Source organism: Coregonus lavaretus (assembly GCF_964263955.1).
Source record: "Coregonus lavaretus genome assembly, chromosome: 31".
NCBI lineage: Eukaryota > Metazoa > Chordata > Actinopteri > Salmoniformes > Salmonidae > Coregonus > Coregonus lavaretus.
Genome location: NC_140018.1, coordinates 12,992,185 through 13,017,881, shown reverse-complemented (window position 1 = coordinate 13,017,881; position 25,697 = coordinate 12,992,185). Strand labels below are relative to the sequence as shown.

At 41.6% G+C, this 25,697-nt stretch overlaps 1 protein-coding gene across 1 annotated transcript in view; it reads left to right on the top strand.

Moving 5' to 3' along the window:
* Window positions 1–17,241, top strand: part of opn8b (opsin 8, group member b) — a 34,760-nt gene extending 17,519 nt beyond the window's left edge. Inside the window, exon 4 of the mRNA XM_084148987.1 lies at window positions 16,823–17,241. Coding sequence (XP_084005113.1) covers window positions 16,823–17,230 — 408 coding nt within the window. The 3' untranslated portion in view covers window positions 17,231–17,241. The remainder of the gene's footprint in view (window positions 1–16,822) is intronic.
* Window positions 17,242–25,697: the final 8,456 nt, after the last annotated feature.

The window sequence follows — 25,697 nt, the reverse complement described above, 5'->3', positions numbered from 1 at the left end:
TTTATGTGGTTTGTCCCCCAGTTCAAAATAACTTTGTTGCGTTCTAGCAAGTAAAGAGCCCACCCGTTTCGAAAGGATGGTATTGTATTCATACTTTAACTTTGTGATCTTCTCAAGGACTGTATACGAGGAATTTGTCCTAAAAACGTTCTCCTGTTCCCCTAACTCTCTTTCAATTTCTCTCAGCCTAGTATTGGCACGTTTCTTCCTCTCTGATGTATAAGAAATAATGTAACCTCTAATCACAGCCTTTAGAGATTCCCAAAGGGTGGAGTCGTCAACATCCCCCGTGTCGTTAGTACTGAGGAAAAAGGCAATCTGCTCCTCCAAATACTGACAAAAAGCCTCATCTTTCAACAGGTATGCGTCTAAGCGCCACGGTCGCCGACCTGTCGACATATTGTCGAGTTTCAGCACCATGGACAGAGGAGAGTGGTCCGTAATTAGAATGGGGTGATAGGTAACCGACTCAGCTGCTGAGATTAGTTTGGAGTCCAACAAAAAATAGTCAATTCTGGAATATGATTTATGAACTGATGAGAAGAAAGAATAATCCCTGTCTGTTGGGTGCGTCAGTCTCCAAATATCGACAATGTTAAGGTTTGTCATCAATGTATTTAGACAGACACTGGCATTTGATTGTTGAAGTGACCTTGATAGCTGTTTATCTAAAAGAGGGTCTAACGTACAGTTAAAGTCACCTCCAACAATAACACTTGTATCCGAGATATTTGGTATGGCCTTAAATACCCTTTGAAAAAATAATGGATCATCGAAGTTGGGTCCATATAAATTGACCAAGGTTATTGGTTTTGAATTCAGTGTACCAGCCACAATAATATACCGACCATTAGGATCTGAAATCGAGGTTGAGTAAACAAAAGGAATGTTTTTCCTTATCAGGATTGCTACCCCTCTCGCTTTTGCATCAAAGTTAGACTGGTATATCTGACCGATCCAGCCGACTCGTAGCTTGGCCTGCGCGGGGCGTTTAATATGAGTTTCTTGAAGAAGCACTATGTCAGCACCCAGTGATTTAAGATGAGAAAAAACCTTAGCTCGTTTCACGACATGCCCTAATCCATTACAGTTCCAGCTGACTATCTTTATTCCACCTGGTCTACTCTGTGCTCGGTCACTATGTGGCATTTCTTATTTTAAAGCAAATTGCTGCTGTCATACAAAACCCAGAAGAAAAACGTCCCGCCGTGCGGGAGCTTGTCATGCCACCTGTACTAATAAACGTGAACATAAAACACAGACCCCAACCCCCCTCCCGTCCCTTTACTGAGTGACTTCCCCAAACGAAGCACTCCTTGGCTAACACACAAACGTTAGGGTGTCTAGACATAAAGCTTGAACTAACTCGTCGTCTATAGATGCTCCGCATATAAACTAATATTAAATAACACTTAACTTAACTCTCATGTTAGGGGGTGAGTGGCGCTAAAACATGACATGCCAAACAATGCTATATTAGCCACAACATCTCACCTATCCTATAAGTCCCAATTTCTGATCTTCTGATCGAAAAGACATAGGCCGGAAATTCAATTCACACACATTCCTGGCCTGTATTTGGCCATTTAGCCTGCTGGCACAGCCGTTCTGTATCCTCAGCCGGGGAGCTTGCTTGTCAAGAACAGATCTGCCTCTTTTGCGTTGTCAAACGTACGTGTTGATCCCTCGACTGTCACCTTAAACCGGGCTGGGAAGAGGAATCCATATCGGATGTTGGCCGCCCTGCATTTGTTGCGTACCTCATCATACTCTTTCCGTTGGTTCCTCACCTCCAAGGTAAGATCTGGGTAGAAAGACACCCTGGCTCCGTTGTAGTTAAGGGGGAACTTTTGACTAGCCAGCTTGAGGATGAGATCCCTGGTGTGGGGATAGTGCAGCCTTACAATGAATGGCCTTGGTGGCCCGCCCTTGGCCGGCTTCGTTGCCTGTGCTCTGTGTGCGCGGTCGATCAGGATGGCCGTTTTGAAGTGTTCACTCCCCAGCAATGCCGGTATCAGCTCCGAGACAAATTCAGTGGGTTTCCCTTTCTCCGTGTCCTCCTGGATCCCACATATTCGGATGTTCTGGCGTCTTGAATGCGACTCGAGCATTTCCAGTCGGGCCTTCAGGGTTTTGTTGTCATTTTTGAACGTTGCGCACTGTTTCTCTATGTCCTGTAGCCTGGCCTCGTGATCGATTGTCGTCTGCTCAACCTCGTGCACCCTTCCCTTAGTTGCCTTCACAGTTTCGGCCAAAGTCCCAATACTCTTTGAGATATCAGCCAACCTTGTGTCCACCTTCTTGCTTAGTGCGTTTATGGCAGCCAGTATGTCACTTTGAGTAGGATCTGTGGGGAACTCTTGGAAGCTAGCCTCTTCAGCTAGCTCCTCGTGGGTCGGCGACGTTGAAATTGGTTCGTTGTCTATCTCATTCCAATTATCTTGTTTAGCGCCCCCTTTTTTGTTGCCTTTTCCCTTTGTCATATTTGTTTGAAGTTATAGGTTGTGAGAGGTTAAGATAAATATTAATTTGTTTCAAAATTGAGCGGAGCTCTAGCAATGCACGTCTACTCCATAGCACGCTCTCTAGCGCCCCCCCCGACCTGTAACTTCTTATTTAAGAGGCTCCTCTTTCCTCCACTCGTTACCTGTATTAATGGCACCTGTTTGAACTTGTTATCAGTATAAAAGACACCTGTCCACAACCTCAAACAGTCACACTCCAAACTCCACTATGGCCAAGACCAAAGAGCTGTCAAAGGACACCAGAAACAAAATTGTAGACCTGCACCAGGCTGGGAAGACTGAATCTGCAATTGGTAAGCAGCTTGGTTTGAAGAAATCAACTGTGGGAGCAATTATTAGGAAATGGAAGACATACAAGACCACTGATAATCTCCCTCAATCTGGGGCTCCACGCAAGATCTCACCCCGTGGGGTCAAAATGATCTCAAGAACGGTGAGCAAAAATCCCAGAACCACACGGGGGGACCTAGTGAATGACCTGCAGAGAGCTGGGACCAAAGTAACAAAGCCTACCATCAGTAACACACTACGCCGCCAGGGACTCAAATCCTGCAGTGCCAGACGTGTCCCCCTGCTTAAGCCAGTACATGTCCAGGCCCGTCTGAAGTTTTCTAGAGTGCATTTGGATGATCCAGAAGAGGATTGGGAGAATGTCATATGGTCAGATGAAACCAAAATATAACTTTTTGGTAAAAACTCAACTTGTCATGTTTGGAGGACAAAGAATGCTGAGTTGCATCCAAAGAACACCATACCTACTGTGAAGCATGGGGGTGGAAACATCATGCTTTGGGGCTGTTTTTCTGCAAAGGGACCAGGACGACTGATCCGTGTAAAGGAAAGAATGAATGGGGCCATGTATCGTGAGATTTTGAGTGAAAACCTCCTTCCATCAGCAAGGGCATTGAAGATGAAACGTGGCTGGGTCTTTCAGCATGACAATGATCCCAAACACACTGCCCGGGCAACGAAGGAGTGGCTTCGTAAGAAGCATTTCAAGGTCCTGGAGTGGCCTAGCCAGTCTCCAGATCTCAACCCCATAGAAAATCTTTGGAGGGAGTTAAAAGTCTGTGTTGCCCAGCGACAGCCCCAAAACATCACTGCTCTAGAGGAGATCTGCATGGAGGAATGGGCCAAAATACCAGCAACAGTGTGTGAAAACCTTGTGAAGACTTACAGAAAACGTTTGACCTGTGTCATTGCCAACAAAGGGTATATAACAAAGTATTGAGAAACTTTTGTTATTGACCAAATAAATTACAGGCCTCTCTCATCTTTTTAAGTGGGAGAACTTGCACAATTGGTGGCTGACTAAATACTTTTTTTCCCCGCTGTATATTTTTAATCCATTTTAGAATAAGGCTGTAACGTAACAAAATGTGGAAAAAGTCAAGGGGTCTGAATACTTTCCGAAGGCACTGTAGACTATTACACTATTTTAGCCAGCTCCTTTTCATTTTTTGGATGTGTGTAAAAAACCCTCCATAGGCTATATGTCCATTAATGGGACGACAAATTAGATAATCCGGTGACACATTTAAGTAATTTTCCTGTAACAATTTCTTGTTTTCGTTTGATTAAAAAAATCTTACCCTACTATAACGAATGCTGGTTCATCAGCAATGTATCTGGTGTCTTCCAACTGAGCAAAAACTGGTTGAATCAACGTTGTTTCCAAATCATTTCAGCCAAACAAATCTATGTGATGACACTGAATCAACGTGGAAAACTAATTGGATTTGCAAAAAGTAATCAATGTAAGAGCATTTCGTCTTTTTTTAACCCAACTTTTAACCAAATCCAATGACATGGTGAAATGTTTTATTGATTTCACGTTGAATTGACGTTACTTGACAACTCAACCAAATGTAAATCAAAACTAGACGTGGAACTGACCTCTGTGCCCAGTGGGTTTCTTATCCTGACTGTGCACAAGTAGCCTAGCCATAAAAGGTTTCTGCGTAAACTATCTACTCTTGAGGCTTTTGCTGACATGCTTTTGCATGATTCACAATTCACATAGGCCTACCTGCAGTGCTCCATTCGGCTTGTATCCATCCCCATTTCCAAAGAGCGCCTCTTGTCCAGTTACCAAAGACGCGCTCCTCCAAACATACTATATAGAAAGTCTACACCCACTTGAACTTTTTTCACATTTTGTTGTGTTACAAAATGGGATTGAAATAGATTTAATTGTCATGTTTTGTAAGTTATATAAGTTATATGGACTCACTCTGTGTGAAATAATAGGGGTTGACATCTGTCCCAAATACACACAATATCTGTAAGGTCCCTCAGTCAAGTATTGAATTTCAAGCACAGATTCAACTACAAAGACCAGGGAGCTTTTCAAAAGCCTCAAAAGAAGGGTAGTGATTGGTAGATGGGTAACAATTAATAATTATGCTGTGGGGGATGTATTAAACCACCCAGACACATCAAAGATGCAGTTGTCCTTCTGAACTGAGCTGCAGGACAGGAAGGAACCTGCTTAGGGATGTCACCATGAGGCCATTGGTGATTTTAAAACAGCTACAGAGTTTAACGGTTGTGATGGGAGAAAACCAGTGGTTGGAACCGAAATTATTTACCAATCGTTTTGTTCTGAACAGAACCATTATTTTTTTTGTTCTGTTCCACTGTCCGACCACCAAAATAAAGTTCTGAACCGGTTCGAACCCAAGAAACGTCACGGTTTATATCATTCCTTTCTGTTCCTTTTTAAACCTTTGATTTTTTTTTTTACATTTAGCTTGACATTAAATTACTTCACCAATCACTGCAGATAGAGCAGCTTGCTAAGGAGCAGGCAAAAGCTATAGTTGTTTACATGCAAGTATAGGGCGCGAGATGCGACTGAAATTTTGCGGGTGGGGAGGGAACGAGAGAGGGTGGAGGAGAAGGCTTGCTTTGAAACGCTGGGCATCTTGTTGTTATGACATGCATTATCTGAATTAGGCCCACAGAATTATACCTACGGAGGACCGGCTTCTATGAAGGAACTTTGAATGTCTTTGAACTTCACAGAGTTGGTTTAACGTTGGAACACTAGCTAGATAGTGTTCCAAAAGAGGGGGCGCGGCTCTGTTGCGACCTGCAGTGTGTGTGACGTTTGGTGTGGCGTTATCTTATGTTTTTAATCTTATGTTTTTAATTTGTACACTTAGTGGCGTTATTTTATGTTTTTAATTTGTACACTTAGTTTACAAATATTCTGCCAACCATGGATTTCCAGTGGTGGGGTGTTGGACTGATCTTGTTGATCGTGTACATACCCGCTACGAACGGACTAAATAATGAAAACGCTGCTGGCAGCGGAATCCAATACAGCAGGGAGTTTTTACTACAATGCAACTCAAATACGAACGCGATGGATATCCCAATGGCCCATCTAATACCTGATTGTCTGCGAGTGGATTACAAACCCAAATGCAAACGTGGAAAACGCGGGGGAATCAGACAACGACTTAAAAAAATTAAGAACAAACTTCCCTTACCCACCATCTTGCTGATTAATGCCCAGTCACTGAGGGGGAAAGCGGATGAGTTGTCAGCGAATCTGCGCTTCCAACACGAATATCGGGAGGCCTGTTTGCTGGCATTTACTGAGACTTGGCTGGATGACAGAGTCCCGGACAGAGAAGTGGAGCCGGCCGGCTTCACCCTGGTCAGAGCGGACCGCGATCTGACAGTCACAGGGAAACTTCACGGCGGGGGCGTCTGCCTGCTTGTCAGGGACCAGTGGTGTAAATCGATCCTGGTAAGAGAGCGACTCTGTACCCCCGACATTGAACTGCTTTCTGTGTCACTGCGACCTTACTATCTGCCCCGTGAGTTCCCCCAATTGTTTGTTACCGTTGTGTACATTCAACCAAAAGCTAATATAACAAAGGCATCAGAGATTATTTATAATCTGTCACAGAAACTGGAATCCATCTCCCCCGACGCACCCAAATTTATTTTAGGGGATTTTAACAACTGTACCTTGCACAAAGTCTTGCGCACATACCATCAGTATGTGAAATGTCACACTAGGAAAAATAGGACTCTTGATTTGTGCTATGGGACAATACCAAAGGCGTTCTCTGCCACCACCAGACCTCCTCTGGGGACATCAGACCACAATGTGGTCTACCTCAGGCCAATTTACTGTCGCCTCCTGGAGAGGGAGAAACCCACAGTTAAAACTGTCCAGATCTGGAATGACAACAGTATCACTTGTCTCCAGGGGTGTTTTGACTGTACAATGTGGGAGGTATTTGAGGACAGCAGCTCTGATCTGGATGAACTCACAGAGGTTATTTCAGACTATGTAAACTTCTGTGTTGAGTCAGTTGTGCCTACTAAGACCTGTAAAATCTTCCCTAACAACAAGCCTTGGGTATCAAAACATCTAAAATCACTACTTGATAGGAAGAAGGCAGTTTATGCTGGGGGTGATAGACAGGCTTTAAGAGATGTACAACGTGAGATAAAAAGACAGATACTGGTGGACAAGGAGGCATACAAGCAAAGGGTGGAGAGGACCCTCTCCTCAGGAAACGCAAGGGTGGCCTGGCAAGGGATTAAATCCATGGCTAGTGCCCCCCATATAGGCAGGGGAAAAACCAGTGCTGACCTTGGGGGATATGAGGGCCAGAACATGGCTAATGAACTGAATGTTTTCTTCTCAAGATTTGAATCAGACAACTTCGTGTCGGAGGTAAAACAAATGAAAGCATCATTACAAATGTTTGAGAGAGTTGTTGTTCAACAGTCTGATGTTCTAAAGTTGTTCAGGGGATGTAACACATACAAAAGCCCAGGCCCAGACAAAATAAGTGGGCATGTGTTAAAGCACTGTGCTGAACAACTGGCTGGTGTTTTTACAGACATTTTCCAATCTTCACTCAACCAGCAACACGTTCCAGTATTGTGGAAAAAATCAATAATTATACCAATTCCTAAAGTATCAAATCCCTCTGTGCTGAATGACTATCGCCCTGTCGCTTTGACATCCTTAGTTATGAAATGCCTTGAGAAAATTGTGAAAAGTCATATTCTCAGTGTCACCCAGAAGCTCCTCGACCCATTTCAGTTTGCCTATCAGACCAGCAGAGGAGTTGATGATGCCATTCTTACCCTCCTTAACATGGTCTATAGACATCTAGAAGGTGCCAAATCTCATGTCAGGGTTCTGTTTGTTGACTTTTCTTCTGCCTTCAACACAATCCAGCCTTACATTCTGGCACAGAGACTCATTCGGGACTTTTCCTTAGATGGGGGGCTGGTTTTGTGGCTGTTGGACTTCCTGAGCCAACGCTCACAGCGAGTCAAAATAGGTCCCCATGTGTCGGATATACGCAATACCAACACAGGCTCTCCTCAGGGATGTGTTTTGTCCCCACTTCTGTACATCTTGTACACTAATAGTTGTACTAGTTCCCATACTGACAGACACCTCGTTAAGTTCGCTGATGACACTGCCTTGATCAGCCTGTTGCATGATGACGAGGAACATCATGGCCCGGTCCTAGATTACTTTGTAGAGTGGTGTGAGGAATCACACTTGGTCCTCAATACTAACAAGACCAAAGAGATGTGCATAGACTTCAGGAAGCGTACAACACCTACCTCTGCAACATCTATCAGAGGCCAGAATATAGAAATTGTAGAGGAATATAAATATCTGGGTGTCTTTTTGGACAGTAAGCTTCAGTGGAGTAAATGTACAGACCAGATCTACAAAAAGAGCCAACAGAGACTGTACTTTCTAAAAAAGTTGGGTTCTTTTAATATAGACTGTACTATATTGACTCTGTTTTACAAATCCTTTATTGAGAGTATTTTAACTTTTTGTATTGTTTGTTGGTTTGGCAATGCCACTGTCAGTCAGAGAAACATGCTGAGAAGGATTATTACCACAGCAAGTAAGGTACTTGGAGTCAAACAGACAGGCCTGGATGAGATCTTTAAGGTCAGGGCCCTCCGTAAGGCTCACAAAATCATTTTAGACCCAAGTCACCCCCTGTACCTGGACTTTGAATTACTCCCCTCTGGGCGTAGGTATAGGGCACCCCTCAGCAGGAAAAATAGAACGAGACAATCATTTGTGCCAGGTGTGATATCCCTCTTAAATAGCTCGGGCAAATGTTCCCATTGACCCCGTAAGGCCAGCAGGCTAGTCTTTGTTTTAAATGTTTTAAATGTTTTATTTCTTATTTCTTACTTTTATTGGTGCGTGACTGTTATTGAAAGTTGTATTGTCAATCTTGTTTTGTATTTAACGCCACTTTAAATGTGTACATGACACTGCAACAAAATTTCCCCATGGGGACAATAAAGTAAGTAAGTAAGTAAGTAAGTAAGCTAGCTAGCTAACAAGCTTGTGTGTGCAGAGCGGCACCAGAATTAAAATAAAAACACGTCATACCTTTTTGTAGCTAATAAGTCTAATTTGAAACGTAATAACTATAGTATCCTTAACTAGCATTGAAAAAGTGAATCCATTCTTCTCTAATTAAAAATCTCTCTCCCTAATTTCACACTTGTAACGTCAGTAGTAGATTACGCTTCAGAGGGGGAGGGGCAGGCAGCCTACACGCACACACAGTGGCAAAGATTTTCAGCTGGCAGGCAGGCAGACACTGGGAAAAGATGGAGGGCTTTGCATAGGCGCTTTGTTGCGTTTTTTGTGCGACTGAAAAAAAATGCCTGGAATGTAAAAGAACGTTATTAACCGGTTCACATGCTTTTAAAATAACGGTTTTGTTCCGGAACTGTATTGATCACTTTCGTTCCCGGTTTTTGGTTCTGTTCCCTGAACCGGTTCCAACCCCTGGAGAAAACTGAGGATGGATTAACAACAAAAAATATTCCAAAACATGCACATGTATGCAACAAGGCACTAAAGTAATACAAAAAAAAAGAAAACATGAACAGCAATAGAATACACTTTTTGGCCTAAATGCAAGGCCTTATGTTTTGGGTAAATCCAACACAACACATCACTGAGTAACTGCCTCCTTATTTTCAAGCATGGTGGTGGCTGCATCATGGTATGGGTATGCTTGACACACTCTGGAGTTTTTCAGGATGAAAAGAAACGGGATAGAGCTAAGCACAGACAAAATCCTAGAGGAAAACCTGCTTCACCTTTCAGCAGGACAATAACCACAAGCGCTCCAACCAGAGGGGACTGCTCAACTCAGTTTAGGTCCACCAAATTTGGCCAGACTGCTTTTTCAGTTAGAGCGTCTGGATTATGGAACACTCTGCCAACCAGTGTGACAGAGTGCAGTACCTTTGCTAGCTTCAAGGCAAACCTGAAAAAGTGGCTAAAGCAAACCATTAATGTGAACATTAAAATATTCAGACTCTTAAGATGTCAGATACTGTAGGACCAAGGGGACATTTAAACTCTGATGTAATATTATAATTATATTGTCTATTGTTGTATATTTCATTTTTTTTATATACAGTACCAGTCAAAAGTTTGGACACACCTACTCAGGGGTTTTTCTTTATTTTTACTATTTTCTACATTGTAGAATAATAGTGAAGACATCAAAACTATGAAATAACACATATCGAATCATGTAGTAACCAAAAAAGTGTTAAACAAATCAAAATATATTTAAGATTCTTCAAAGTAGCCACCCTTTGCCTTGATGACAGCTTTGCACACTCTTGGCATTCTCTCAACCAGCTTCACCTGGGATGAATTTCAATTAACAGGTGTGCCTTCTTAAAAGTTAATTTGTGGAATTTCTTTCCTTCTTAATGCGTTTGAGCCAATCAGTTGTGTTGTGACAAGGTAGGGGTGGTATACAGAAGATAGCCCTATTTGGTAAAAGACCATGTCCATATTAAGCAAAGAGAAATGACAGTCCATCATTACTTTAAGACATGAAGGTCAGTCAATCCGGAAAATTTCAAGAACTTTGAAAGTTTGTTGCTATCACTTGTTACTGTAGCCTATGCTATTTAATAAACTGTAGGATCAATCCACAATGGACTAGGACAAGAATATTCCGTGCCCCCAGCTGAATTGGAGTTGATGACAATGCAAAGACCGTCAATAACCTACAGAACTTGAGACAAATGCATGCAGTACTAAGCCATGGAATGCCTTGATTGGCCAGTGAGTGACCAAGCCCTCATCACACCTACAACTTGTTTATTCATCAAAACCCAGCCCTTTCGCGCCACTGCCAGCTATTGTGCTCATAATAATCCATCTGCCTGACCTTTCTGACTTTTCAGATTCCCTGAATTTATTTTCTCTTGTGTGTTAATTAATCAATGTATTGTATAAATTATTCTGCCTCCAGCTCCACTGCTTAGACGTTGAGAAATGTGTGATATTCTCTTTCAAAAGGAGAAGAACTAACAGCCCACTTCTTGCTGCTTCTAAATCATTTTTTCTTTTTTCTTTTAGATTTTTGTAGAATATTTTTTAGTAACGTTTTTTTTGTGTGGCATTTTTTAATGATTATACAGATAACAGAGACAGAACAGGTAGAGGGCAAAACACCAAATCAAATCAAACCCACCCCAACCCCCCCATGCTCCAACATAGCCCCACCCCAATACCAGACTTAAAGCAGGCATGATATAAAATGAGTAATATAATCAAATAGTAAAACAAAAAAAAATAGATTATAAAACTAAATGTAAAAAATAGTAAAAATAGTTATACAGATTCTAATTTGGGTTGGTTTATGGAGTCGGGAAATTAGCTAGGTACATGTCTTCTACAAAGGATAGGAAAATTTGGCAGATATTATAAAATGTAATTGCAGATCCCTTAACGGAGTAGCGTATTTTCTCTAGCTTGAGATGTTGCTTAACTTCCTTTATCCAATGGCTAAACGTAGGAGGAAATCGATCCTTCTACTTAAATAGTATAAGATGTCTAGCTAGAAGAGTAGTAAATGCCAGCATGTTGCCCATAGAGCTGTTTAGAGGGGCCTCCTGTGGTGCCACTCCGAATAATGAAATAAATGCAGAAGGTTTTATAGGTCTCTCCAGTATCTTAGAAAATGTCAAGAAAATTGATATCCAGAAATCTGTCAATTTCGGGCATGTCCAAAACGTGTGCAATAAAGTAGCAGGAGCCTGCTTACATCGGTCACAAGTGGGATCTATTTCTGGTCTAATCTTGGATAATTTGGCCTTTAAATTGAATTACAGCATGTCTTAGACATATAGATGAAGAATGTATTCTCTGAAGAGTACAAATTTCATCTGAAAGTTGTTAATCTAAATCCCCTTCCCATTGGTTCTTACGAGAGATTGTTCTAGTTTACAGTTTTTTTCAATTGTTTACACGCGATTTTGAAAACAGAGTTCTTTTTGTCAAAATATAATCACAATTATCCAAACACCACAATCAATTAGCAAAATTCCTAGATTGTTTGCAAAATGACACACTTCAGTCAAAACATACACACTTCAGTCAAAACATATACACATATTTGTGAAAATGCTATTTGTTTTCATTTAACCAACACAGTCATCAATGATCATACACTATTGCAGCCAGTTTCACACTGCTGTGATAAATAAAAAACACATTTGTAAAAAAAAAAAAAAAATAGATTTTTGGCCAGACATTCTTACTGTATGTGAGAGATAATTTAGGTGACAAAAAATAGTGAGAAACTCACAACATTATTCATGATTTGTTTTGAGATATAAGGAGAATGTAGACAAATACTGTAGGCCTACTATAACCTTACCAAGCACTGCACAACACTTGATGCTGCAGACTGAATATTTCAAGTATTTATTTCAATACTTACAGTATTTCTTACCATAATCAGTTACAGTAATCAACCAACAATGATATCAATTACTGTAAACAAATAAAATCCGTAGACAAATAAAAATTACTGCATGAATTACAGTACATACACTTTGACTCTGAAGAAAAGTAAAGTAAAAGTAAACAGAAATGAAAGAAAACGACTGTAAAAGCAACAAGAATACTGTAACTATCCGTCTCTCCGTCTGGCTGGATCAGGCCATAACATTTCATCCACATCACAGGCTATGTCTTCATTGGCAAGGCACCGTTGGAAGAATCGCCTTGTGTGACGAATCCACCCCTGCACTGAAGCTACTTCAATAAGATCACATGCCTGTTCCATGGCCTGAATGAGGGGCAAACGGTCATAAGGCCGCAGGTCATATACCTTCCACCGCCACGCTGAAAAAAATTATTCTATAGGATTCAGGAAGGGGGAGTATGGGGGAAGGTATACAACTTCAAAATCAGGGTGATCATGGAACCAGTTCTGGACTAGAGCAGCCCGATGAAATGAGACATTGTCCCAAACGACAATGTACCGCATCTGGTCCACTTGGTGTAATGCTGTGACAATCTCATGCAATCGGTCAAGAAATGCAAGTATCAGATTTGCATTATAGGGTCCCAGATTTGCATGGTGGTGGAGGACCCCATTTTGTGTGATAGCAGCGCAAAGGGTGATGTTACCCCCTCGCTGCCCTGGCACATTGGTGATTGCCCTGTGCCCAATTACATTTCTCCCTCTTCTTCTTGTTTTTGCAAGGTTAAATCCAGCCTCATCCACATATATAAATTCATGTTGAATTTCAGCAGCATCCATTTGCAAGACTCTCTGAAACACATTAAAGAAAATAGGATGCTATTCAATATCTATAGCACAGTATTTCTTTTGTGACAGAACATTATGAGCAGTGCATGATACCACACCATAGTCAGATGAACAATGCATACCTCCACATACTCATTGCGCAGATGTTTCACTCTCTCTGAATTTCTGTCAAATGGTACCCGATACAGTTGCTTCATGTATATTTGATTTTTCTTTAGGATTCGACCTAATGTTGACAGAGAGACTCGTTGGATGTTATTGAAAATATTGTCATCATTGATGATATTGGCTTGGATTTCTCGTAGCCTGATACAATTATTGGCCAAAACCATGTTCACAATGGCGGCCTCTTGTGCACGACTAAACATAGGGCCCCTTCCACCTTGGTGTCCTCGACCCTCAATCCTATGTAAAAACAAAATAAGATAAAAATAAAGAAATATATATATATATATATATATATATATATGCAGCCTACTGTCAAATGTCACAGTAAACAATATTGATTATACAAGCTTCAGTTTCAATGTATACTGTGTGGTTAGCTTACCTGTTTTCTCGATGAAATGTCCGAATTACTGACGCAACAGTATTTCTGCTGAGATTTGGTTGAACTCTTTGTCCAGCTTCCATCAGTGTCAGTCCATGGTTGATAACATGGTCAATAAGTGTTGCACGGATTTCTCGAGTCAAATTTGGTCCTCGTCTTCTTTGTTCAGGTTCTATCAACTCTTCAAGTCCTTCTCTACCTCTTCCTCTACCTAGGTGTCTTCCTCTACCTCCTTCTCTTCCTCTACCTTCTTCTCCTCTACCTATGCCTCTTCCTCTACCTCCTTCTCCTCTTCCTCTACCGCCTTCATCTCCTCTTTGAGCTCCCCCTCTCATTCTCACTCTTCTTCTTCTTCTAACTCCTTCCATTTTTGTTGAAGACAGGTGAACTCACCTGCTGCCTTTTATAGCACACCTGAGTGCTGCGTTTTCAAATTAGCACATGTGTGCTTCCACACCTGGTAGATGTGTTTATCAAATTTGTTCATTAGTGTGGTAATTGGCAATCCGGTGCTTTGTAATTACAAGGAAGTAACCTCACGATCCTTATCTGTGTCTAAGGTGTGAAAATGTGTGTAGAGTTTTACAAATCACTGTGTGTAATGTTTTGCAAAAAGGGTGAGGCGGACATTGTGTGTAATGTTGTGCAAATCTGTGGAGGTGTTTTGCTCATTGGAGTACAATTTTGCTAATTGTGTGGAAATTTAAATTTTAGTGTGTAAACAATCGTAAAAAACTGTAATAACGTATAGATCAAACTTATGACCCCGTTGATGTAAGAAGATACAAAACTACGCAATTGTAGGTATCTAAAGAAATGGGATCTAGGAATATTGAACTTTTGTACTAACTGTTCAAAAGATGCAAAATCCATATCAATGTACAAGTTGTTCAGTGAGGAGATCCCTTTTCCAGACCAGATATGAAACGCCCGGTCTAATAATGATGGAGAGAATGTATGGTTCTTTAATAACGTGGCAGAAGTTGAAAATTCACTGAGACCAAACGATCACCTGGGGCCACAGGATGAAATCTCCAAGGTCAACCATTTCGGGCCTGTAATATCTGGGATTTATGTCATCCAATATAGAACGAATCTTATACAGTGGCTTGCGAAAGTTTTCACCCCGCTTGGCACTTTTCCTATTTTGTTGCCTTACAACCTGGAATTAAAATGGATTTTTGGGGGGTTTGTTTCATTTGATTTACACAACATGCCTACCACTTTGAAGATACAAAATATTTTTTATTTTGAAACAAACAAGAAATAAGACAAAAAAACAGAAAACTTGAGCGTGCATAACTATTCACCCATCCAAAGTCAATACTTTGTAGAGCCTCCTTTGCAGCAATTACAGCTGCAAGTCTCTTGGGGTATGTCTCTATAAGCTTGGCACTTCTAGCCACTGGGATTTTTGCCCATTCTTCAAGGCAAAACTGCTCCCGCTCCTTCAATTTGGATGGGTTCCGCTGGTGTACAGCAATCTTTAAGTCATACCACAGATTCTCAATTGGATTGAGGCCATTCCAAGTCATTTAAATGTTTCCCCTTAAACCACTCAAGTGTTGCTTTAGCAGTACTGCTGGAAGGTGAACCGCCGTCCCAGTCTCAAATCTCTGGAAGACTGAAACAGGTTTCCCTCAAGAATTGCCCTGTATTTAGCGCCATCCATCATTCCTTCAATTCTGACCAGTTTCCCAGTCCCTGCCGATGGAAAAACATCCCAACAGCATGATGCTGCCACCACCATGCTTCACTGTGGGGATGGTGTTTTCAGGGTGATGAGAGGTGTTGGGTTTGCGCCAGACATAGCGTTTTCCTTGATGGCCAACAAGCTCAATTTTCGTCTCATCTGACCAGAGTACCTTCATCCATATGTTTGGGGAGTCTCCCACATGCCTTTTGGCGAACACCAAACGTGTTTGCTTATTTTTTTCTTTAAGCAATGGCTTTTTTCTGGCCACTCTTCCGTAAAGCCCATCTCTGTGGAGTGTATGGCTTAAAGTGGTCCTATGGACAGATACTCCAATCTCCGCTGTGGAGCTTTGCAGCACCTTCAGGGTTATCTTTGGTCTCTTTGTTGCCTCTCTGATTAGTGCCCTCCTTGCCTGGTCCGTTTGTTTTCGTTGGCGGCCCTCTCTTGGCAGGTTTGTTGTGGTACCATACTCTTTCAATTTTTTAATAATGGATTTAATGGTGCTCTGTGGGATGTTCAAAGTTTCTGATATTTTTTTATAACCCAACCCTGATCTGTACTTCTCCACAACTTTGTCCCTGACCTGTTTGGAGAGCTCCTTGGTCTTCATGGTGCCGCTTGCTTGGTGTTGCCCCTTGCTTAGTGGTGTTGCAGAACAGGTGTATATATACTGAGATCATGTGACACTTAGATTACACACAGGTGGACTTTATTTAACTAATTATGTGACTTCTGAAGGTAATTGGTTGCACCAGATCTTATTTAGGGGCTTCATAGCAAAGGGGGTGAATACATATGCACGCACCACTTTTCCGTTATTTATTTTTTTATACTTTTTTGAAACAAGTTTTTTTTCATTTCACTTCACCAATTTTGACTATTTTGTGTATGTCCATTACATGAAATCCAAATAAAAATCAATTTAAATGACAGGTTGTAATGCAATAAAATAGGAAAAACGCCAAGGGGGATGAATACTTTTGCAAGGCACTGTATTAGCTGCCCAGTAATAATATTGAACGTTCGGAAGTGCTAGGCCACCCTGGGGGCGTGATCTCTGCAATACGCTCTTACGTATCCAAGGGTTTTTCTTTCTTGTGCCAGATAAAAGCAGATATCAGTTTATCTATGGAGATAAAAAAATATTTTGTCAGAAAGATAGGAATACAATGAAATAAGTATAAAAACATAGGTAATACATTCATTTTAACAGTGTTAATTCTTCCGCCCAAAGAAAGAGAAAGTAAATCCCAGCGTTCAAGATCCTGTTTCAGGCAGTGTCCAAATCTGATTTTAACTGAAGATATGGATTCAACAACGTTTCAACTGCATGGTCTTCAAAGAATATTTAGCTGGTTTGCTTTCTGCCCTCTGTCTCAGATAGTTTTCTCTGCCTGCCCATTCTCACAGTGTTTCCTTTATCTTACAGATAGCGGTCCTGATCAGCCTGGGCTTCATCTTATCATGGGCTCCATATGGTATGGTGAGCCTGGTGTCTGTCATCAGGGGCAGTGAGTTCATCACCCCAGAGGTGGCCATGCTGCCCTGCCTGTTCGCCAAGTCCTCCACTTTTTACAACCCCCTGATCTACTATATCTTCAGCAAGACCTTCAAGCAGGAGGTGAAGCAGCTGTGTGGTAGATCCAATGCATGCCGCGCCTCCAGCACCAGGAACAACATCACGGACAACGACATCTACCTGGTGTGTGACGGCAGCCGGACAGAGAAGGAGGAGAAGGTGGTGGCCACGGTGTTTGGGAGGACCACTGAGGATAAGTTGTCCACTGGGAAGAGCCGGGAGATGGAGACCAGGTTAAACTCCTCCGACAGTCAATAGGAAGGCCTAGGGAGGGGGGGGGGGGGGGGGGGGGGCGATCGCCCAATATCCGTGAGCGTCGGTGATGAGATGAGGTTTCACAGGTAGCTGAATTGACTAAATCTTTTAGAGACAATGGTGAATTTTTATGGTCATTTAGACCCTGACTGGATGAGGATTGATAGATTGTCATGAGAAAGTACATCATATAGTATATAATTTTAAACGGCTGTGCCATCAACGAGCTAAGACCAATATCTATGATTTTATTGTTATAAGCCTGAATCAATTGCTGTTGGCATGAAAATATATTTTACATAAAGACATAAATTATACTTTAATAAGCACAACTGGTGTGTGCAACATAATTTGCATGGTAATATAAAATCCTCTATTGAAGGTTCAATGAAAGAGGGTGTGTTTGCACTACTGTATCTTTAACTTCATTGATGTAAGTGAAAAATGGCAACCAATGAGAGGATTTCTGGATTGGTTCCCAAGCCAATTGGCTGCCAAGGTGAAGAGGATTGACAATATACTACAGTATAGCCAATAGGGAATCATAGACAGTATAAGGTTTGAATGGACGGAGCGTACAGTAGGTGGGCTGTTTTCTTTAGAGAAACACAGCTGTCATTGATCAATGCAGAGGAAGGAAGTGACCGTATTCCCATGGAGGAGAGGATGGATGGAGACACTTAGGCTGGGTCCACCCTATCCCCTATGTAGAGCCATATGGGCCCTGCACTAAAGAGGGAATACACTCTTAGAAAAAAGGGCTCCAAAAGGCTTCTTCGGCTGTCCCCAAAGGCAAACCCTTTTTGGTTCCAAGTAGAAGCATTTTGGATTCCATGCAGAACCCTCTGTGGAAAGGGTTCTACATGGAACCAAAAGGCTTCTACCTGCAACCAAAAAGGTTTATTCAAAGGGTTCTTCTATGGGGACAGCCTAAGAACTGTTTTAGGTTCTAGATAGCACCTTTTTTCTAAGAGTGTAGGGTGCCATTTCAGACGCAGCCAGAGGCTTCTGTGCTCAGGACTGATCCCATGAGGAGAGGAGAGGAGAGGATGGAGAAACGGATGCTTCTAGTGCTCAGGGTGGATCCCAGCCCAGCCTCAAAGGTCACCTGCCAGCCATTAAGGGGGTTGAAAAGTCATCGTTGAGGTCGGACGGAATCTGAATTTGTGGCGGATGAATTGGGTGTCTGTTCATATTTCCTTTTAATATCCCCATGGCCGTGTAGCTTGGCAAACCCACTTTACTGTGACTGTAAGTCCTTTTGGATAAAAGCATCTGCTAAATGGCATATATTATATATTATACTGTATTATTATATATTATTATCATATATTATATTTGTCTTGAGACACTTATCTATTACATTTACATTTTAGTCATTTAGCAGGCACTTTTATATAGGATGCTATCATGCTAAGGAGCAGTCAGCCAGGCCTGCGAGCGGAGCCTGCTGAGGCTCCTCTGGGTGGGCCACCATGGATTGATGATGGGGATTTCATGCATCTAGTAGAGCGGGCTGTGCCATAGACAGTACACTAATGTCATAGGTGATGCATCTGAGTTCCTACAGATATGTACATACCGGTAGTTTAGGAGCTCCATGCTTCATTAAGATAAGATATAACCTATTTCCCATGTCTAGTGGAGTGGGCAATATGACCCCAAATAATGTTGTCAAGCTTGTCATGCAACCATGGTATGTATAGTTTGGAACCTTATTGTGAATACAGTCCTGTGGTATTCAGCAGATCTGGTTTTTGGAATGTAGTTATTATGTAAGCGTCTTCATATCTATAGATTATTCATTTCTGCTATCACTGGTTTGTCAATGTCCTCACCCCCAGTGTTGTCTTAAGTGTTATATACTAAATAACTTCACTCTTCGTACTCTTTTTAAAGCACTGTTTGAAAAATACAATGACATTATTGTTATGGAACCAGAAGTTTAAATGTCACAATCATTAGATCGTATTTCTAAACCTTCAGGGAATGAATACATGTAAAAAAATAAATATATATATACACAAATAATGTTGTTATTATTTCATTTTGACCCTTCATGTCCTCAGTGTTACAAAAGCCCACTTTACTCGCTTCAGTTGTCAGGCTAATTTGATGGGTGCTTATATTTGTCCTATTTCACACATGTACAAGTGTTTATTAATACGCATGTGTGAATTGGAAATGTGAGACACCCTCGGAGAGGGTGAACAGCGACCCTGGAGCAACTAGGGTTATCAACAGTGACCCTGGAGCAACTAGGGTTAAGTCCCTACACCCAAACGAGGGCATTGCGTTCATCCACCACTGGCCTGCTGGCCCCCCTACCTCTGCGGAAGCACAGTTCCCGCTCAGCCCAGTCAAAACTGTTCGCTGCTCTGGCACCCCAATGGTGGAACAAGCTCCCTCACGATGCCAGGACAGCGGAGTCACTCACCACCTTCCGGAGACACTTGAAACCCCACCTCTTTAAGGAATACCTGGGATAGGATAAAGTAATCCTTCAGCTTTTTACATTTAGCTTATTAAATTACTTCACCAATAAGTGCGGATAGAGCAAGTAAGCTACTTGTTTACATGAGTTATGGACAGACAAGTATAGCCTATGGTGCAAGATGACTGACATTTTGCAGGTGGGGAGAGAACTAGAGAGTGTTGAGGAGGAGGCTTGAAGCGCTGGGCATCTTGTTATGACATGCATTATCTGAATTAGACTGTTTCAGATGTGGACATTTGAATCACCTAGCATCACTATGAGTAATGTTTTGAACTGATAAAGGACACAATTCACATCCCCAAAACCATCTTTGAATTTTGCAACTCAAGTAAAGATCCCTTTGACACACCTGAAGTACACATTTTACAACAGGTGTATGTATCAGAGAAGGAAAAATGAAGAACTTTGGTTGAAGTGACTCCAGCACACTGTGTACTTGCAAACCAACATTTATTGACTAAGGGCTGGATTCAATCCATAAAGCCGAAGATCAGCATTGTAGTGCAAATTCCCATTGTATTCTAGAATAAAGCTTGATTCTTGCTTCGTCCCGCAACGAGCCATTGTTTACAGATGGCTCATTGCGGAAGCTTCCGTAACAGAGGTTTCCCGTCAACAGAGGCATATCCAATATCCCTAGGAACAATACTTTCGATTCATCGAGTTGAATGTGTCCTTTAATATAAAATAAACATTTAAAACACGTTTTTATCCAGGGTCTCCCATTTTCCGCCTGTAGAAGTGGAACATTACATAGTAGCCTGGTCCTGCATTACTAGCTGTTTGGGGTTTTAGGCTGGGTTTCTGTACAGCACTTCGAGATATTAGCTGATGTAAGAAGGGCTATATAAAATAAAATTGATTGAAATTGATTGGTCTACAATGGATTATAATGGCAGAACAGAGGCGTAAAAAACATGTTTTAAAGGACATATTCAACCCAGCAAATCTTAAGTGTTGTTGCTAGAGATATTGGATGTGCCTCTGTTGCGGGTAAACTTTATTTTGGTGAAACCGAATAGTTTAGGTTTGGTTGAAGAAGGACGCCAGGCTACGGAAGCCTCTGCTACTAGCCATTTGTAAACAATGGGTTGTTGCAGGATGAAGCAAGCTTGATTCATGAAAGCATGAGAGGCTTCTCAAAATTATTCAGTTTCCTTATAGCATTGCTATGGTTGACTCCCTTACTGCAAAGCCATAACAAAAACCTGTTCACTTTTTTAGATGTTATGTTCAATTGTGTGGAATGTGACGTCCTGTTTGACTGCAAACCACTTTTATCCCCTTTAATGCCCACATTCGATTTAAAAAAATCAAATGTTGACAAGAATCTAGACAAAAACAGTGTTTCAACTTTCAAGCGCCAGACTACATCCCCATTTAAAGGTAGACTCAGTGAAATAACGGTGCCACGAGCAGCACCGCAGATATTGAGATGAGTGAGATGCAAGACTTCGCTCTCACACAGTCACACACAGTATCTGTGCATTTGCTCCCGAGTGGCACTGCGGTCTAAGGCACTGCATCTCAGTGCTTGAGGCGTCACTACAGACCCCCTGGTTCGATTCCAGGCTGTATCACAACCGGACGTGATTGGGAGGCCCATAGGGCAGCGCACAATTGGCCCAGCATTGTCCGGGTTTGGCCGGTGTAGGCCGTCATTGTAAATAAGAATTTGTTCTTAATTGACTTGCCTAGTTAAATAAAGGTTAAATAAAAAATAAAAAATATAAAAAATATGCACGGGTTCACTTCACACGGTTCACAGCGTGGTAGCCACGGGACCAAAACAGCGGAGAAGTTGAGCTCTTAGTTGACCCATTATGCGGTTTGCTTTCTACATCTACGTCATATCGCTGAGTCTACCTTTACCTACAAAACATGGATAATATGCTTATAAGGGTTGCGGTGGCAGCATGTATATCATTGATGCTCCTACAGAGACAGACAGACAATGCTACAGTGTGAGGAGGACAGTCAATTTATTGATGAATTATTGGCTCTTAGTGTGGGCTATTTTATAACTGGGCCATATTGATTATATTTCCAATATTATCATCTAATGTTAACTAATGGAGACAGACATAAGACAAAGTTAATGGTTCATAAAACCTCTAGCTGCTCAATGAAACGTATGTTTGTTGATGCTCTGAATATAAATGGTTAGAAAATGATTTATCCAGACAGGCAGATTGGTTGATATTTGCATAATTGATGCGGAAACAATTCAAACAGTCATTTATTTAAATCTGTTGTGTTTCTCTGATGTAGCTTTCTGTTCCTGCTCATTTTACTGCTCAAAGGAAATTAGCAGAAATACAATTTTCATTATAGAAAAATAAAACACTGGCGTTGGCACCATCATTTTGTGGAGTGATGATTATTCTTTCTGACCAAGGACGTTCTTCGCTCTAACATATATGTTAAATCAAATACATTCTGTTTCCATTTGAAAAATGTATAAAATATACAAAATATATTCTAAACTACGCATGCACACACACACACGCAAGGTTTTCTTTATCTGGTACAGCTAATTCTTCTCTTCTTTAAAAAAAACCTGTAACCCATTTATTTTAGAACCTCTTTTCTGTCATGCCTACAAAGATGTTAAAAAGCGAGGTCAGATTGATGTTTCAGAGGGCACAGTTTTCACTTGACTGAACCATTTTAACATTTGAAGGTTGTCTCTATAACTGTTGACATGGATGTTTGCCTCTCACTACCCACAATCCTCTCTGGATGGAGTAAGTCAGAGACCGGACTGAAATAGAGGGGGAAAAATATCGTAAAACAACGGTTGGCATATTTGATGTGTGCTATTCTCGGCATCCGCCATGTGTCTGGCAAGCAAGACTACATAGGTGCCAACTGGAGAGAAATTATGCGAAAGTGCTAATTGGTGTGACTAATTGGGATCTTTTATTAGGTGAGAAGCTCGTTAATTTAATTAAGAGGTGCCATTGACATGTTTCAGGAAGACATTACATAAGATATGTACATAAGACATTACTGAGATAAAAATGCCTGGAGAAGCTCAATTAAATGGATATGGAATACTGTATGACTGAAAACAGCGCTTTAACTCTAAGAGAAACACGTATACATTCACACAAAATCGAAAAGATGGGGGAAATATTTCAGTCTTTGGAGAAGAGGTGATGTCATCCTCACACTCAACCATTATTACTGTTAAAGATTATGGCTATACTGACAAGAAACATACATGTCTCTCCGCCCTAACAATGGGAGTTGTTGTCCACAAAGCGGCACGGCGGGCAGTCTACCGTAGCGCCCACCTATTTTTTCTTTGGATTGGTGGATACATCTCATTATTGTAATTGTTTTTTGAATATTCGATGAGGGTTTTTGACTTCAACCACCTGTATTCAATGGAGAGAGATGCTATGCAACTAGCTTCATTGCATGAATATGCATAGCCATCTCGAGACAACTCCGATATAAAGTGTTTTTTTCTCAAAGTTGCCGGGATGTCACGTGTCCTACTTATATCAGTACACTCGTAACAACTTAATCATTACGAAACTTCTATTCGATCAAATAAACCTCACACAGCAAATAAGCCATTAACTTTTATGTTGACCAAATTCCACACTTTCTCGTTGACCTCCATACAAAGAGTCCTTGCGTGTTGGGTGAAACAATGAAAAAACGCCACCTGCTGGAGGGAGACAGATTTTCAGCCGAGTTGGGCCTCTCTCTTCCTCTTCCTCTGTTACTGTCGCTGGGCATTTTAAGAAACACCCCGTTACTTTTCTATTAAGGCTAGTCAATAAAAAGTGTATTGACGTGACAGAGCATCTTGTCTTGTCTGGCTGAAGACATTACCGTCCATTATTTAGTGATCTGGATATGTCCAAGCAATGACATGGCAGGGTTTCACACCGCTGTTGAGCTGGCTGGCTAGGGAGAGTGGCAGTTAAAATTCACACAGAGGAAGATGATTGCCACTCTCTCCAACAGCCACTCCCCAACTGTCACTTTTCTCTCACTGGCTATCCCCTCAGCCTTGTATACCACTTAAACGTGTTACGTTTAATCTCAATGTGAAATCTATAACATTGAACAACACTTTATGTGGGAAAATGGGTTTATCTGACACTGTTCATCTCAGACTTATGAAGTGTGGGTGTGTTTAGGTTTACTGAAGACATCTTACAAGGACAGACTAAAAGGGTGAAATTATACATAGCACTGTCACTGCTTTTATGGCGGATCAGCAATGTAGGCAATTTATGGCTTGAGACAGATTTTGGGACATTGGCAAATTCCTGAAGAAGAGAGAAAAATCCACAAGGAGAGGAATCCACTATAGACTATTAAGATGGAGCCATAGTGTCATGGAGAGGAATCCACTATAGACTATTGAGATGCAGCCCTAATGTCATGGAGAGGAATCCACTGTAGACTATTGAGATGAAGCCATAGTGTCATGGAGATTGCAGCCATTTCTTTCAAATAAAAACAGTCACCTTCAGAGCAGAGAAATCCCCCCTCCATGCTGCTCTCATGCTGTTCTCCTCTCAGGCCCTGCTTGGATGAATAAATAGCATGGAAATCATAATGAGGCCCACTGGGTGGTCATGCTGATCTGACTAGAACAACAGGCATTATATACTGTAAGACCCCTTTTGCAACACTCACCCATTTATCTTACTCCTCACACAACCGTCACACCTCCCTCAACCATTCTTCACAACTTACCCCCTCCCGTATCCCACATCTCACCCCTTCTTCAATTAGGCCTCAAACACTCCTGACCCCTCCCTCCATTCAGCCATAACCTATCTCACTCTCCTCCACCATGCACCATGGCTCTTCTACCCGGAAGATCCAGATTTATCATGTGACGGCAGATCAATACCAAGACAGCCTCTGAGAATGTGGCACCAAATGGCTGGCATTAGGAATATTGACTGTTGAAAACTTTGACATGCTTGGCTGGTGCCGTGACTAAAACATATTTTATATAACGAGATCACCATGACTCCCTCACCCATCTATCCAACCCTCCCATCCCTCCTTCACTCAGCTGTCAACTGGAGGCCATTCTGCAGTCTCACCCTGCCCCAGTCTCACCCTGTCAGCCAGCCAACCGGTTAAGACAGATTTATCATGTGAAGGCAGATCAATACCAAGACAGCACCTGAGAACGTGGCATCAAACGGCTGGTATTAGGAATATTGACTGTTGAAAGCTTTCCTAAGCTTTCCATAAGACATGCTTCACTGGCCACGGCTTCATGGGAGGATTTACTTTCCAGTACTATCTTGGCTTTCGTCAACACCAGGCAGTCATTGTAAATAAGAATTTGTTCTTAATTGACTCGGCTGGATAAAAAGGTTCAATAATTGTATTTATTTTTTAAACACAGTTCTAATCCTGCATCTAATTACACTAGAGAGAAAGAAAGAGGGAGAAAGTGACTGAGTGTGTGTATAAGACAGAGAGAAAGACCACAACACAGATAAAAGGAAGGGAGAGCCTCAGTTTAAAGTTAAACACTTTATTATTTCATTCATTACCCATGTCAGCGAACCTCAGGGCAGAATCACATGTAGAAAAATATACTTGTCTTTGATAGCTATCTATCTATGATAGGCTAACTCCAAGAGGGCTCAGGCATGAAGAGATACAAAGGAAAACATGGAGGTCATCCTCGGACACAACAAACAACCATTTTGCTACTGTGGCCCTGTACAGAAATAACCCCTAGCTCCCACCTCCTAGGTACTTGAAATGAATGGGTAGGAATAACCAATATGCTAGTAGCTCCGCATCCCCCTCACACACTGATAATAGTTCATTCTAATATTTTCAGATCAAGTTACAGAAGTGCCTTGGGGTACTGAGTATAGGGGTTAGTGGTCATCACTAAGGGCTTTGTGTTGTTTCTGGATGGTGATTGACTGTGGCTTTGTGGGGATGGACAGAGAGAAAGAAAGAGCTGTT